This window comes from Neopelma chrysocephalum, unplaced genomic scaffold (assembly GCF_003984885.1).
Source record: "Neopelma chrysocephalum unplaced genomic scaffold, ASM398488v2 Primary Assembly neopelma1_91, whole genome shotgun sequence".
Taxonomy (NCBI): Eukaryota; Metazoa; Chordata; class Aves; order Passeriformes; family Pipridae; genus Neopelma; species Neopelma chrysocephalum.
In genome coordinates this window covers 6,457,075-6,473,876 of record NW_020897753.1, presented here as the reverse complement: position 1 = coordinate 6,473,876, position 16,802 = coordinate 6,457,075, and the positions used below count along the sequence as shown (strand labels likewise).

Sequence of the window (16,802 nt, the reverse complement as noted above, 5' to 3'; positions counted from 1 at the left end):
GTCCTGTCTTTAATGCATTGGGGATACCCCTTCCCTGGATCTATCAGCCTGTGCTCAGGAGATTTGAGGAGGAAATAACTACCCGCAGTCAAGATTTTCTTTATCTGAGTGTTTTGGTGTATTCAGTGAAATTAGCCCAGGAATTAATTTAATTTTTTAATATCCAAAACCCCAGCCTAATCCTGATGGCCGCGTGATTCTTTCTCAGGTAGTGACTGATATCTCTGATTTTATCAGTGGCTCTCTGTTATCAGAGGTGCCTCTTGTTTTATTAAAGAAGACTTCTCGGGCCATTTTGAGATGCCAGCTTTGCTCACAGGTGCACTGTGCACAGTCAGCACTGCTGTCAGGGGTTGAGCAGTGGGGCTCCTCTCCTCAGCAGCCATCCCTGAAGAGGTGCCTCTGTCCTTGCAGGACAACTTTGGCTTCGACCTGCCGGCGGTCGAGGCTGCCACCAAGAAGCACGAGGCCATCGAGACGGACATCGCGGCCTACGAGGAGCGCGTCCAGGCCGTGGTGGCCGTGGCCAAGGAGCTGGAGACCGAGAACTACCACGACATCAAGAGGATCACTGCCAGGAAGGACAACGTCATCCGCCTCTGGGAGTATCTCCTGGAGCTGCTCCGTGCGCGCAGGCAGCGGCTCGAGATGAACCTCGGCCTGCAGAAGATCTTCCAGGAAATGCTGTACATCATGGACTGGATGGACGAGATGAAGGTGGGTGGAACCCGTTGGAGCACATGCGCCAAATATTGTCCAGAGGTGGATGTGTCCTGTTTGGTCAAGCTTTAAGATTCATTTTGCCCCTCTGGTTTCACAGACAAACACAGAAGATCCAAATTCCTTCCTAAGAAACAAATTCCTTATGCTGATTTGTTAAAGATTAAAAACAAGTAAGGAAAAAGAATAAGTTCACTCCTATAAAAAGCCACTTTCCATCTTCAGGCCTGTCTCATAAGGGCCACGGGCTTTGGTCACAGTGCCTGGGTAAAGAGGACAGGTTTGGTGAAAGGGAATTAAATCATCTCTCTTCATCACAATTTACATGGGGAACAAGTCACCTCTTCACCTCTGTGCTTTAAAAAGCATGAATTTCTTCCTGTCTGTTCTCATGGGATTTGGGAAGGGAAAGGACCATGACTTGTCCATCAGCCAGCAGAACTTGGAAGCTGTTGGAGGAAAGAAAGCTGTGTGTAGCTCAGTGGGAGCCCACAGCACCTTGGCCCAGTGCTGCTCCTTGGTCCTGCTGAGCTAACTCAGCCTCTCATCATTCCAGACTTAAAACTCATTAAAGAGCAGGCAACTTCTTCATGATTGGCAGTGATTTTAAAAATATTGGCCCAAATTCCTCTCAGCCTTGTCTCTCTACATTTGGAATTGATGTCTTTAATGCACCAGCATAGAACAGTGTTGTGCCTGGAGTCAGGAAGAAACAAACAGCTTAAGGCCTTCAGCCCATTTCACTTGTCCTTTACATTTTGATCAGGTGCTTCTGCTGTCCCAAGACTACGGCAAACATCTGCTGGGAGTTGAAGACCTGCTGCAGAAACACGCCCTGGTGGAGGCTGACATTGCCATCCAGGCTGAGAGAGTGAGAGGGGTCAATGCCTCTGCTCAGAAGTTTGCCACCGATGGAGAAGGTAACCAGCAGCCACACGCCCTTCTGTGTGTTAATTACCTGTGAGATTAGCTGCAGGGCTCATTAGCTCTGCAGGATAGGTTGGGTGAAATTCCCCCCTGGAATCAGAGAATCCAGCTTCAGTAGTTCCTGCTGTACTCCCCGTGTCAATGATCCATTGGCCCAGGAACCTGCTCAGGAGCTGAGTGCGGCCTGGTGCTTCGCATGGCACGTCACCCTCCTCAGCAGCTGCCCTGGCTTTGTAGAGGTCACCGGAGTTCCCCATTCTGTGTTCCTGATGCAAACAACACAGGTTGTTGGGCCCAGTCTGATAGTGTCCCAGTTTATGCCAAAAGGAATCAATTCCCTAGGAATTGTCACTGACTAGAGGAAATGACATCCATTTTGTGCAGTTGTGTGTGAAGCTGGTATAAACCTGAACTCGGTGAATTTTGCTTTGGGTTTTTTTGTCTTTGGGCAAAGAACAGTATTTTCTGATCTGTACTATTGTGTGGTGGAGCTCGAGCAGCTCACACTCCCTTTCAGGAGACCAACCATGGATTATTTGGCCTACACTTTGTAGCTGGAACAAGCAGGAATTGCGGGCTCGGCGTGTGCCCCAGCTGTGGGTTGTAACGTGTGCTCTCTGTCCGAGCAGGGTACAAGCCGTGTGACCCGCAGGTGATCCGGGACCGCGTGGCCCACATGGAGTTCTGCTACCAGGAGCTGTGCCAGCTCGCAGCCGAGCGCCGGGCACGCCTCGAGGAGTCCCGGCGCCTCTGGAAGTTCTTCTGGGAAATGGCCGAGGAGGAGGGTTGGATCAGGGAGAAGGAGCAGATCCTGTCGTCTGATGACTATGGGAAGGATCTCACCAGTGTGGTCCGACTCCTGAGCAAACATAAGGCGTTTGAGGACGAGATGAGTGGCCGCAGTGGCCACTTCCAGCAGGCGATAAAAGAAGGTGAAGACATGATCGCGGAAGAGCACTTTGGGTCTGAGAAAATCAGAGAAAGAATTAAGGATATCCGGGAGCAGTGGGCCAACCTGGAGCAGTTATCTGCCATCAGGAAGAAGCGCCTGGAGGAAGCCTCCCTGCTTCACCAGTTCCAGGCTGACGCTGACGACATCGATGCGTGGATGTTGGACATCCTCAAAATTGTGTCCAGCAACGATGTTGGCCACGACGAGTACTCCACTCAGTCCTTGGTCAAGAAGCACAAGGATGTGGCAGAGGAGATTGCCAGCTACCGGCCCACCATCGACTCGCTGCACGAGCAGGCCAAGGCCCTGCCGCAGGAACACGCCGGATCCCCGGATGTGCAGGGAAGGTTGACCGGAATCGAGGAGAGATACAAAGAGGTCGCTGAGCTCACTCGGCTGCGTAAGCAGGCCCTGCAGGACACCCTGGCTCTTTATAAGATGTTCAGCGAGGCAGACGCTTGTGAGCTTTGGATTGACGAGAAGGAGAAGTGGCTGAATAACATGCAGATTCCAGAGAAGCTGGAGGACCTGGAAGTGATCCAGCACAGGTGAGAGTGCCTTCACCGGGAAGTTAGGGAAATAGGGGTGGAAGTTTTTTTACACCAGCTTGCCTGTGGCTCAGATTCCCTAATGACTGTGGGGTGTTTTCTTTGTTTGTTTGTTTTCCCCGACTCCAGGTTTGAGAGCTTGGAACCAGAAATGAACAACCAGGCGTCCCGCGTGGCCGTCGTGAACCAGATCGCCAGGCAGCTGATGCACAGCGGCCACCCCGGCGAGAAGATCAAAGCACAGCAAGATAAACTCAACACCAGGTGAGCCAAGGCCTCGTGCTCAGGAACATGACACTGCCTGGAACAAGTATGGTGACATCATTTGGGTTTCTAACACGTGTTTTTTAAGATATACTGATACCAGAGTGTCTTCAAGGTAGGCCCTAAGTGCTTCAAAAGGAAGGAGCTGTGCCTTTCAAACATTTGATTAACAGATGGGGTTTTGCTCTTGACTTAATCAGGCCCTGAGTGTGTCAGTGCCTTGATTTGAGAGGTGGAAATTGACTGGAATGAGTATGAAAAAAAAGAAACCAATATAGTTTTGTGTAAACTCACTCGGTTTTTCGCTTCACAGTAAACCAAGGGAGTGCATTTAGTGTGAGAAATCGATGTAACTGGCAATTTTTCACTTGAGGAGAAATGACACTCAGTGTGCTGGTACTTGTCACATTTTGATATTCACTACAGCTTGGTTAATGGTTGCTTTGCTAAAAATACTGATGCTGTGGGAAGGACTGGGAAAGCCATGAGTAGCTGAGTTACACTAACCAAGCTGAGAGGAGTGACTGCTCACTGAATGATGTTGCTGTAGCCTTTCCCCACAAGTCTCAGTTTCTCTGCTCTTCTCTCCTCACACGTTTCAGGTGGAGCCAGTTCAGAGAGCTGGTGGATAGGAAGAAGGATGCTCTGCTCTCTGCTCTGAGCATCCAGAACTACCATCTCGAATGTAATGAAACCAAATCCTGGATCAGGGAAAAGACCAAAGTGATCGAGTCCACGCAGGACCTGGGTAACGACCTGGCGGGGGTGATGGCCCTGCAGAGGAAGCTGACGGGCATGGAGCGGGACCTGGTGGCCATCGAGGCCAAGCTCAGCGACCTGCAGAAGGAGGCGGAGAAGCTGGAGTCCGAGCACCCCGACCAGGCACAGGCCATCCTCTCCCGGCTCGCAGAGATCAACGACGTGTGGGAGGAGATGAAGACCACCCTGAAGAACCGGGAGGAGTCCCTGGGAGAGGCGAGCAAGCTGCAGCAGTTCCTGAGGGACCTGGATGACTTCCAGTCGTGGCTCTCCAGGACACAGACTGCCATCGCGTCCGAGGACATGCCCAACACCCTGACAGAGGCTGAGAAGCTGCTCACCCAGCACGAGAACATTAAGAACGAGATCAACAACTACGAGGAAGATTATCAGAAGATGAGGGACATGGGGGAGATGGTGACACAGGGGCAAACTGACGCTCAGTACATGTTCCTACGCCAGCGCCTGCAAGCCTTGGACACTGGATGGAATGAGCTCCACAAGATGTGGGAGAACAGGCAGAATCTCCTTTCCCAGTCTCATGCCTACCAGCTGTTTCTCAGAGACACCAAGCAAGCAGAAGCCTTTCTTAATAACCAGGCAAGTGGTCAAGATATACCTGACTTAATTCCTATAGGTTGGCACTGTATACTGTAAGCAGTTAGCAGACAAAGTCATTTGGCAGGAGAGCCACAAATAGATAAATTGCCTTTTTTTAACTGTGTTTTACTTGGAACGGTTCTTGGGAGATGTTTGTTGGGAGATGAGTGGTGAGTCTGTTGTTGCAGCAGCAGCACAGCCTGAGTGTAACCCTTTTCCCTCTCTGATCCCTGCTGTAAAACCAGGAGTACGTTCTGGCACACACAGAGATGCCCACCACCTTGGAAGGAGCAGAGGCTGCCATTAAAAAGCAGGAGGATTTCATGACCACAATGGATGCCAATGAGGAGAAGATCAATGCAGTTGTGGAGACTGGCAGGAGGCTCGTTAGTGATGGGAACATTAACTCTGACAAAATCCAGGAGAAAGTGGACTCTATTGATGACAGGTGAGATCAGAACGATGGCACAATGTAGCTGTTGGTAACTGAATTCTGTTCTCTGAGAGATGCCCTTTTGCCAGGATCCAAAGGCAAAGGAACAGCTTAGAAAATGTCTATTGCAGACTATTTCTTTTGTCCCGTGGAAAAATAGGAACTGCCTTGGTTCAAAAACGGGCCCCGTAGCAGTAGCTGTGTCTAATACCTCTCCCACTTCCTAGAGGCTTGCTGGGTAATGAGCTCCTGCCCAGGATTTGGCTGTTTGATGGGTGCCATGTAATTCTGGAGTAAGAGCAGGCTTGGTGCTGTGGTGGGAGCCGTAGCAGTAGCTGTGTCTGGTTCCACAAGCCTTGGTTTCCTCTGCTCCCTCCCAGCTGTTCCTGTCCTTCCTCTGAAGGAGGAATGTGGCTCTTCAGGAGTGGGATTGGCATTGCATCCACCCCACCCTCAGCTTTGATCTCCTCTTCCAGCTTGTCTGGCCCCTCTGCAATCAGATTAGGCAGCACTGGTACAAATGTGCCTTTCAGCCTGGAACAAGTCCTTTGCCTTCTCTCTCTGGCTGTGGCATGGATGCTATAGGACATTAAGAGTTCCTTTGTCTTTGAAACCCAAATGCTCAGTTTTCATGGCTGTGATTCATGTTCTTTCTGCTTTTGGGTAGGATAAAAGTGCATTCTTTCAAGGCACTTTTCCGCTGTGAGTGTCAGAACACAGCAGTGAACTGTCCAGTGTTATTGATGACCCTTCCTTTGAGCCCTCTGACAGCCCAACCCCAAGGATTCCCCACATTTCCATTCTCTAACCAGCTTGACTCCAGACCCCAGGGAGCATCTGCAAAGGCCAACAAGAGGAGATTATATGAAAGCAGGCAAGGGGACAGCTAGGACAGTAATTATCCTTATTTACCCTCTCTGACTTTCAATGTCCTCTGCTCTAAGTTTTCCCATCCACTTGTGAAACTAGGAGAGCTTGATCCCAGCCTTCTGGTCAGGTATCTTCTTTCTGCAGCTTTTGGAATATTAAAAGATGAAATCCAAGGATGTCACAGCAACAGGTCAGCGCTGCTTGCAGCCCTGTCTGGGGTGGCTGTGGTGGGACACAGGCCTGTGTCCTGTGTGCTCTGCAGGGAGGTTCCTGCCCCAGTGCAGCTGCTCCCCTGTGTCCCCATTGTCCTGAGGCACCCCTGTGGGATGGACTGGAGTTCCTCCTTGGAATGGCCAGCAAGTCCTGGAGACTGTATTCCTTTGAGCCCCCTTTTTCCAGAGCGTTTCCTCAATCCCAGAGCTATTCATGCCGAGCGCTGCAAAAACCATCCGGTGGCTGCTCTTCAGGAAATCCGTGGGATTGCTCCCGAGCCTGTCAGGCTGATAAGCCTGGAGAACAAAGCCTTGGGGCTGGGTGCAGTGGGAGTGGTGGCAAAGGAAGCCTCTTTGCTTTTACAAAAAGTGGCTCTCCCGACCCAGCTCCTCCTGGATGTATAACAAAGGACCAAAACAAACACGTCCAAGTCTGTGCAGTGGCTCCACACTTCCCCCATGGAGCTCTTTGTAGTTTGCAGTATTGTTCAGTGGTTTTTACAGTCGTGGAGACCCCCCTGTCCCTTGGTGCAGCACAGACACCCTGCCCTGGAGTGGTTCCCGTGGAAATACAGATGGTACCAGGGAGAGGAGAGTGCAACAGGAGAGAAACATTTCAGCTTTAGTGCAGCTCACAGGGAAGAATAAATGGGAATAAGGACGTGGAGGAAGGAGCCAGATGGGTTTGAATCCAGCTATTGCTAGCTTTTCCAGCTGGGAAAGAAGCTGGTCTCCTGGGTGCAGGTGTCCCTGCTTTGGGCACTTGTGCTGCTCTGGAGTGTTTTCTCCTCCATTCTCTCTTGCAGGAGTGCTGGGGAACTGCCCCAGTCCGTGTGCCCCATGGCCTCCCTGACTCTGCAAGTGAGGTTTAGTTTAAAGACAGCAGCAGATCTGGCACCAGTTGTGATCTGGGCCTGTTTGACATCAACTTTTGTATTTGTGCAACTTTCTGCTCAGCAGAGAACAGAAGTAATTTTTGTTCTTGCCCATTCAGAAGGGAGAGGGCCCCTTGTTTGCTGGGACAACCAGAGGAGCTGAGGCTGCCTTGCATATATGTCAGTGAGCAGGCAGCTGCATTCACATCCACACCACGTGCAGGATTTATTATTTCTGCACAGGCTTTGGAACCCACAAGGCTTTTACAGTTAAACCACAAGTGGTTTTGTCAGTTTTCAGCTCTGTCAGCATTTTCAGGGGCCTCTGGGAGTCAGCATGGGGACACTGGGACAAATTGTGCTGCTCTGCTCTTGGAATAATTTGTGTCAGATCTTACATTCAGGGTGTAAGTCATGTGTGTGATACAGGCAGGGGAATTCCAAGTCATTCTAAATAATTGGGAGCCTGCAGAGCAAACTTCTCTACAAGTGTGAGATCTTCTTCTACAAACTATTGCAACAAATTAGTAAGAAGCAGTCAGTGGCAACCTTAAGTGTGAATTCTTTTAAAGAATTTGGGGATATTTGAGCAAGCAGTTAATCATATTAAGATGTAGGCAGTCTGGAGCAGGAGAACATAAAAAATGTCAGTGATGAAAACACAGGAATTCCTGTCTGTTCCAGCAGTGTCCGTTCTCAAAATGCTTCTACCTTGTTACAGTTCAGCCCTGTTCTTCAGAGAACTCTCCTTGTCCAGTCTCACTCCAGATCATCTTGGGCAGCAAAACAACCTTTTACAGTTAAATCACTCTAAGCACCACAGTTCATATTTGTTGTGGTATGTCATCCTCTGTTTGATATCCCTGCATGGTTTCCTTCAAAGTCCTTGGAATTAGTATTTCCAACACTCTGTGGGAGATAATTTTATTAGTTTTTTTAAACTCAAGGTTTCTCAACATAACAACTTCTCTACTTAGTCTTAATTCAAGTAAGTGTCATGAAAGTTCTCCTTCTAACTTCATCTTTTGTGTCCTCTCCAGAGTACAAGAGCCTGTAGTGTAATCTAGCCTTAGATCTATGAAATCATCATGATAAAATCACCCCAGCAGTTCTTTGCTTCATTTTAGCGACCTGAGTAATGCACTGGGTTTGCCCAGGCACAGGAAGTGCAGCCAAGAAGGAGTGGGCTGGACCCCAGGGTTCTTTGCTGCCTTGGAGAGGTTTCTCCTAAGGCACAACTTACGTGTCTTTTCCTCTGTGCTCTGTCAAAACTTCAGGCTCACCTGGGCTTGGACTCCAGGCTCTTGCTTTGATGGTTACTTGTGTCTTCCTTGCCATCCAATCTGTAAATCCATTTTCCTGACCTACAGCTACAGAGACCTGCTCTCCTGGTTATTCACAGGGCACTCTTGAGACCAAAGAGAAGCAAACTGTAATCCTGCAAAGGGTTTTCTCCTGTTGCTCTGCCTACAGACCTTCTGCTTTTATAGCAAATGTATCCCTAAGTGTTCCTTGTGTTTCTGAAGTCACTCAATTCGTGCCACAGAGCTGGCTCTGGTGACTTAGTGTAGATCAGGGAAAGTGCTATCTTAATCCAGTTGTTGTCATCACCGTGTAATTTATGGTCCTCTGGAACATCAGGAGTCTCTGGAGATCTCCACTAACACAGATTTATTTAGCTCTTGCCAGCATGTGCTGAGCTCATCTTATAAATTGCCACCCTCTAAAATAATTTCCAAATCTCACTACCTATTTATCTTATTACAAATGGCAGCAATATTTCACTTTAAACCCCTGCACAGTGCAATAGGAACAAATAAAAATTATCTTCTTTACTCTGTCTCTTCCATGTAAATCTCCTCATAAATAATAAAAGGACAAGGATAACTACTCCAGATAAGCAATTTTTAAAAAACATGCCCAGAGGTACCTTGGGATCAGCTCTTCAGGCCCCATTCCATTTGAAAAACCCACCAAGACCTTTGGGATTATCAGCTGTGACTCATCCTTCAAGTGATGAATGAAACCCAGGGCTTCTGGACTAACCTTTTGTTTTATTCTGTCTGCTCTTAAACACTCTGTCCCAAGGTGCATAAAGGTTCTGTTTGCACAAATCCCCCAGGGTGCTGTTGGTCAAACACAATGTTGGGAAGGCTCTGCAGCCCTCCCAGCTTTGTGCAGGACAGGGAGATGCTGGAGGTGTGTTCTAAAGAGCATTACAGCAGGTCCTCGCTCTGCAAGGGCCACACAACCCCACCTGAGTGTTGGCATTTGCAAACAGTTTTCTTATGGGTTTTGGCAAACAGTCTGCACGTTCCTGTGGGCTGCAGGCCCGATTCTGTCCATGACAACTTGTGAAACCCTGCTGACTTCAAAACCTTCTCTGTGTATTTAACTGGTCACAAAAACAAATAGAGGCTGAACCTCAGTAAGCCCATTAAATAACACACAGAGCTGAGCCTCCAAAATGTCCTCCTTTAAAAGGCAGCAGAGGACACACACCACAAAAATACTCAGCACCTGGGGCCCAAAGAGGCTCCAGAAACCCACAGTTTTCCATGAAATGCCTATTTCAAGTTCTTTTCTCTGCTGTTTTTTTTTTTTTTTTTTTGTGACCAGACATAGGAAGAACCGTGAAGCAGCCAGTGAACTTCTGATGAGACTGAAGGATAACAGGGACCTCCAAAAGTTCCTTCAGGATTGTCAAGAGGTAAATCATGTCCTTTCACTTTTATTGCTCAAAGCTGCATCCCGCAGAAGGGCATTCACTCCATGTTTTATGAGGCCTGGAAGGCTCAGCATTTTGCAGTCAAGTCATCCAGTAGTATTTAGTGTGGAGTAAACATAAAAACCCCTGCAAAAATAAATGCTTAGTTCCTCTTATGAACTGAATTTCTTTTGTCACGTGAGCTAAAGACATAGAAAAGTGCCAAAAGCAATGAAGATTTTTGTGCTGTGGTATAATTGGTGGAATGTGGTGGGATTAGTACTGCAGTTAATAAGAATTTTGTCTACAGGTGTATGTGGCCTGGTGAAGGAGATTCCAAGTGATTTCTCCCAGACATTAGTCAGAAGGATAGGAGGTTAGGAATAAGAGGGGAGCAGGATTAAGCTGGGTCATTTGTAATGTGTGATTTACCTGATAGTTTTCATGCGTTTAAAACGGTTAAATATTATAACATTTGAAAAAAGAAACTGTATCCATGATTTATATGGACTGTACACCGAAGACAACATTTCAAGGTTCAGAATACTCTTGTCCTAGCACAAGGAATCAATCAAGTAATGTTCAGGTTATTTCCTGCAATCCTGGCTGATGTTAAAGAGCCTTTCCTGGGAGATTTTCTCCTGAGCTGGGCAGTGGTGTTGTGGGTGGTTGCCTGGGTGCAGTCTGTGTCCCTGCATTGCGTAAGCCAGCCATGAGCTTGCCCTCAGCTCCTTCCTTGGTAGTTAAAACATGACAGATTAGCAAAAACGCTGCTGTTATTAGCAGCAGCTTCTTCCTTCCTGTGTGCCATCTCTGGTACAAAGATCCCCCTGGCTCCTGGAGCTCTCCTGGAGCTCTCCTAGAGCCTCCCAGTCAGTGTGGATGTGTTCCCCAGGAGCTGGGTTTGTCCCTCTATCACAGAAAGAAAAAGGAACACGTGAAAGCTCCAGTGCTGGCTGCCTGAATGCCTCTGCTCTCCAGCCACTAAAGCCTGGCTGTCTGGGCTGCACAGTTCAAACTCACAATTACCCAAATGTCACCAGTGTCTCCACTCCTCCTGGAGAGGGCATTGAGCCTGGTGATGATGGAAGGGCTGTTTCCTGAGGAGACTGAGCCATAATGAGACTCAGGATTTACAGCTGACACCTCCCTGGGTGTGATGGAGCAGCACTGTCCTGTGGGCTGGAAGGGAGCCATGGGAACACCTCCCCTTGGCTTTGTGGTCAGCCCTGCCTGAGGGGCTGAGAACAGTCCCTGTGTGACCCGGCAGTGATCCTTTGTCCTTCCTGCCCCGAGGGACAGTGTCCATCCCTCTGTAACCCGAGGAAAGGAAGAGTGTTCTCTGCAGCGTTCCTTCCCAGGGCAGCCACTTTCCTCCCCAGGCTGGGTGTTGTTATAAGAGTGGCCTCGTGCCCCTCGTCCTTCCTGCTGCTGCTCCGGGCCAGGCCCTGAGCAGGGTCAGTGGGGCTCAGGAGTGGCAGGATAATGCTCCTGCCAGCAGCTCAGCAGTGATAAACCTTCCCCGAGGGGTCACAGGCAGGGGAAACAGCAGACTGTGTTGTTGGGAGTCACATTCACTGTCACAGGTTAATCCTGGGGCGCTGTTTCTCTGGCTGTCCCTTGCAGTGTCAATATGAACGTGTTAAATAAATTTGTGAGTGAGTGGAAGAGTGACAGCAGGAAATCCTGAGAGGAGGGGACCTGACCAATGTTGCCATTTAGCTTTCTTTGCCTTCCTGCTCTTTCTCAGCTCACCTTGGAAGAGCTTCCAGCTGCTCTTCCCTGAGGAGTCCCTGCACTGTCTGGGCTCCTTTCCCTGGGAACACCAGTGAAGGGCCTGGTGAGGCTCCACATTCGGAGGGGCTTTTTCCTGGAATGTCCTGGCAGGTTTGGCCATGGGAGCCTCTCCCAGCAGGATGGGCTGTGCCAGCCTGGCTCTGGGCAGGGCCTGGGAAGGGCAGCAGCACTCGGGGCCCTTTCCCCTGCCCTTGTTGCTCTCCCAGGGTCAGGAGGGGTTTGTCTCCATGCCTGGCTGGCACTGCAGGGTGTTACAGGGGGAGCTGGAACAGGAACAGGGCTCTGGGACAGCTGCAAAGGATGGGAGGAAGCCTAATGCTCTGCTGGCCTTAACAGCTGACTTAGGGGTTTCTGGAGAAATAAAGGCTCCAAGTGTCAATCTCGGGCAATCCAGGGAATCGTATTACTTTCTAAAAATCTACTTTTGCATGGAAGGTACTGACTTCCCGTGCCTGTGGTTTGCAAAAATCCAGATTTTAATAGTGAGCCCTTAAACACTGTCTCTGCACTTCTGTGCCCTCAGAAGGAGCAGAATAACACTGTGAGAGGCAGAGACGAGGGGTTTATCCTCCCCCCAGCTGGTCACAGAACAGTGCTGCCTCTCCTCGGGAAGCACTTTGAAATCCCCGGGAGCCCTAAAGCTGTGGCCGAGGAAAAGCAAACAGTGAAAGCCAAGCAGTGCAATTTGCAGGGCAGAGCAGCTGTCTGCTCCCCAGAAAGGCAGGAGTAAAACCACTAATTCTGGGTTATCTCCTAATCTCCATGTAGCCTTGCACTGCTCAGTAGCCTGTTCTAACATCAAGCCCTGCCTACAGAGGTCTTCATTAACATGAGCACTTTTCTATTGAGACTGGATGGGAAGATCCAATGAGGAGTTTCTCTGTTTTCCCTGATAAGTTTTTCCTTTTTTTGGAACTTATGGTGCTTTTAAGGGGGAGTTGAAAACAGGGTTGTGAGTGCTCAGTGGAATTTGTTGCCCTGTGTCCTGAGCACACAGTGGAGGCCAGGGCTCTGGGTTTGGGCTGCTTGCTCTCCCAAGTGGTGTTCTGGAAACCAAGCTGAGATTTGTTTTGACATTTTCCACTTGGGTAGGTCACTCTAAATATGCAGAAAATGAACCTTTCCAGATTCTCTGAACATTCCTGTGAATGTGGGTTTTATGCACACCTAAGGGGCAGATGAAGCAGTCAGACTCGCTCTGGGAGGAAATGGGATGTTGGCTGCTAGGATCATTTCCACATTCCATTTGCCCTTGGCAAATAAACTATCTCTTATATTATTGGTTTGCTCTAGGGGTGATATGGAAATTGTTCTCAGTGCCTTTGTATTTGCAGAAAGAAAACCATCTTGGATTTTATATAGCGGGGAAAGAAAAATTTCCAATACCAAAACCCTACTGGAGACTGGACAAATAGATTATGTATGTAAAGCTAAATAGAGGAAGGACTGTGGGGAAAAGGTACAAATGTGGTGTGAATTAACGGTACAAAACCATCTCTACTTTTGATGTGAGTAGAAATAGGGGATTTCTCATTCAGAGTGTCCATGGAAAGCTGGAAATCCTTGGGGCACTGGTCAGTTCTGGAGCTGCCTCCTGGCTGCCACCCCATCCATGTGTGTGTCTGCAGTGTCCTCAGGGAAGGCTCCACAGGGTGTGGTGGGACACTCCTGTCCCTGAGTCACACCCTGAGTAATGCTGAGAGGAAAAAGTGATCTGAAGGTGCCCTGGGACCAGCCAGTGGGACACGTGTCCCTTTGCTGTGCTGGTGAACTGGGTGAGACCTGAGTGTTTGATTGTGCTTATCACAGAGTGAAGTCCTTTCTGCTGCACTCGTGGCTTCTCTATGCACTGCAGATGGGTCTTTACATTCACTGTTAGAGGCAGATCCTTGACTGAACCTTGGGGAAAACCCTGAGTAAGAGCAGTCTCTGAATCTCACACAGCTCTTCTCTAGAGGCGTCTCTTTGTCCTTGATCCGGAGGCATTTTGATACTTTGCATTAATTCACACTAAGAGTGTTTCCACAGGCCCCCATTATTTCACACTAGGAGTGTTTCCACAAACCCCCATGTGTTTTCCTTTCCAGCTCTCCCTCTGGATCAATGAAAAGATGCTTACAGCCCAGGACATGTCCTATGATGAGGCAAGGAACCTGCACAGCAAGTGGCTGAAGCACCAGGCATTTATGGCAGAGCTTGCATCCAACAAAGAGTGGCTGGAGAAGATTGAAAAGGTAAGTAAAGAACACCCGAAAAATGCCCTCCTCTTTGTCCAAGGTGGCTGTGCACAGAGATGGGACCTGCTCCTCTGCAGAGTTGGCTCCTGAGTCATCCCCCAGGGAAGGCTAAAGGAGATTTCTGCTGCACTGTGTCTCCAGCTGACCCAGTTTATTCCTCTCTGATGTTAAATGGTTTTCATCCAAGCCATTCTCACAGACTCACGTTGGACAAGGTGCCAGTTTAATTTGTCTGGTCTTTCCTATCTGTCAGGAGGAAGGCACAGCCTAGTTTTCATACCCCAAGGGTAAACAGGGCACATGTGGGGATTTGAGCTAACAGAGTAGAAGCACTTCCCAGGAAATAATGGAATGTAGGGGAATAGCTGAGTTTAGTCTCCTGTGTTGCTAAGCTGGTTCTCCTTCATTCAGGACTAAACCAGGCTTCTTTCCCCTTGCAAAATTAGTGCATGAGGTAAAGTACAGCCAGTTTTGTGATTAATTAAGATTCACAGCTCTGTATCAAGTTACCCTGAAGCTTTAATATGCTGTGATGAGCTGTACTTCCCCCCCATTTCTCCTGCACAGCTCTGGAACACTGAGGAGGTCTCCTCTTTGCTCTGACAGTGGGTTTCTGTTCAGTGTAAGTTAGCTTAATTGCTCATTTCCTCTCCCACTTTGGCACTCCATATCCCATTAGAGGCTTTTCTCTGATCTACAAATGGCAATACCCTTTAATGGTGTAATTAGGAGGCTGCTCTTAGTACTGAAAGTTCTTTTTTAGTGATGCTAATACATCCTCCCCCTTTGCCTCTGAAAAATCAGATTGCAGCAAAGGACCAGAGTTGTGACAATCCCTGGATTAACATTCACACTGAATGTGCTGGGTTGGGAGCAGCATTCCAGGTGCAGAGACAGAGGGAGAATTAGAATAAAGAAAATATTTCCAAAACTGATGCAATTTTGTAAAGGCAAAAAGGCGTCCAAGTGCCCTGCTGGTGCTGGGTACAGGGTTCCAGCTTCCCAAGGAATCTTGTTCCTCTCTGGCTTAGCCCCCTCGTAGTTGCTGTAACCCACTGATACAGCCCAGTTTTGGGGCCAAAAGCTCCCTGTCCCAATGTTACCCTGGGTCCCCAAGGCTCTCCATGACGAGGCCCCCAAAAGCTGGACAGCTCCTGCTCCGTTCCCCCTGAGCCGTGTCCCCAGGAGCTCCCACAGGGAACACGTGCAGCAGGGCAGAGAAAAGAGGCATTGCTTGCCCAGAAACCTCTTCCAGGCAACAGGGGCCTGGGGGCTGATGCTCTGGAAGGAGTCACTGAATAATTGGAGATAGGAAATGAGTGGCTGATGCTGCCAGCAGATGAGGGATCCGGAGTGCTCCCTAATCAGGATAATTGTCCTGACGGGCTGGGAGTGCTGTGAGTGCTGTGAGTGCTTGTGAGGAGGTTCCATTTGATCCTCTTTGCTTTGCAGGAGGGAATGCAGCTCATTGCAGAGAAACCAGAGACCGAGGCCGTGGTGAAGGAGAAGCTGACGGGTCTCCATCAGATGTGGGACGAGCTGGAATCCACGACCCAGACCAAGGCTCAGCGTCTGTTCGACGCAAACAAGGCCGAGCTCTTCACCCAGAGCTGTGCTGACCTGGACAAGTGGCTCAATGGCTTGGAGAGCCAGATTCAGTCGGACGACTACGGGAAAGACCTCACCAGTGTCAACATCCTGTTGAAGAAGCAGCAGGTAAACAGAGCACAGGGGGCAGAGAGGGCAGACAGCAGATGCTGCACTCGAAGGAACAGGAGGGGGAGCCTTTCGGTTTAGAACAGAATTTATTTGCTTGTCTTTCTTCCTGTTGTTTCACGGATCTCTCAGAAGAACCAGACATACACACAGAAACAAATTTTTGGATGCCCTCTCTGCACGTGGCTGCCTGCCTGTGATTCAGACTTGTCCCTGCTTCCCTGCTGTGAAGGCAGCAAGGATAGCAGGGCCAGCAGGGAGCAGTTAGCTGAGTGTGCTCCCAAGTGTTTCAGGGTACCCTGACCAATAGAACTCATTTATGTCGTTGCCAAACTGACCACTTTGACCAGCAGGCAGAGCTGAGGGGATCAGTGTGTGCTCCCAGTTGTGGATCTCTGTTTAAGCCTCATTCCTTGCAGTGTGAATGCTACAATAATTACTAACGTGGTGAATCCTCACTGGCCAGTGTCTGTTCTTCCTTCTGAGGAAGCTGTTGCTGGCCCCTAACTGTACCAACTGCTTTTAGCCTGGTTTTCAGGATGTTTTTGCCATGTTTGTGTTTAGATGCTGGAGAATCAAATGGATGTTCGTAAGAAGGAGATCGAGGAGCTGCAGAGCCAGGCCAGGGCTTTGAGCCAGGAGGGCAAGAGCACAGATGAAGTCGATGGCAAACGCCTTATTGTAGAGAAGAAATTCTTGGAGTTGCTGGAGCCTTTGAATGAGAGAAAAGCAAACCTGCTGGCCTCCAAAGAGATCCACCAGTTCAACAGGGACGTGGAAGATGAAATTGTGAGTATGGAGGAAATCCCGTTCCCCAGCAGTAGGAAAATGTCACACCTACTGCAGAGCTATCCCAGGAGGAAGCCTCTTGGCCATGTTGGAGTGCTGCTGCTTTCTGCAGCCTCCCTCTGCTGCCCTCCCTGTCCCTGGGGTGGTTTGAAATAATGTGTACTGCTCTTCTCTCCCTTGCAGTTGTGGGTCGGAGAGAGGATGCCCATAGCTACATCTACTGACCATGGACACAACCTCCAGACTGTGCAGCTACTAATAAAGAAAAACCAGGTAAGTCGGTGCTGTTACAGCTCCACACCTGCTGGTTCTCCTCAGTGCTGACTAATTTGGGAAGGAAAGGTTTGGAGTAAAGCAGTGGGTGCTGTGGTGTGCCCACAGGTGGTGGCACAGCCC

At 49.2% G+C, this 16,802-nt stretch overlaps 1 protein-coding gene across 6 annotated transcripts in view; it reads left to right on the top strand.

Moving 5' to 3' along the window:
- Nucleotides 1-16,802, top strand: part of SPTBN1 (spectrin beta, non-erythrocytic 1) — a 113,876-nt gene that overhangs the window by 77,533 nt on the left and 19,541 nt on the right. For all 6 annotated transcript variants that reach the window (XM_027693470.1, XM_027693471.1, XM_027693473.1 and 3 more), the window contains 11 exons: nt 415-717; nt 1,487-1,640; nt 2,277-3,147; nt 3,277-3,411; nt 4,014-4,770; nt 5,016-5,218; nt 9,780-9,870; nt 13,752-13,898; nt 15,354-15,617; nt 16,182-16,406; nt 16,590-16,679. In XM_027693470.1, coding sequence (XP_027549271.1) covers nt 415-717; nt 1,487-1,640; nt 2,277-3,147; nt 3,277-3,411; nt 4,014-4,770; nt 5,016-5,218; nt 9,780-9,870; nt 13,752-13,898; nt 15,354-15,617; nt 16,182-16,406; nt 16,590-16,679 — 3,240 coding nt within the window. The remainder of the gene's footprint in view (nt 1-414; nt 718-1,486; nt 1,641-2,276; nt 3,148-3,276; nt 3,412-4,013; nt 4,771-5,015; nt 5,219-9,779; nt 9,871-13,751; nt 13,899-15,353; nt 15,618-16,181; nt 16,407-16,589; nt 16,680-16,802) is intronic.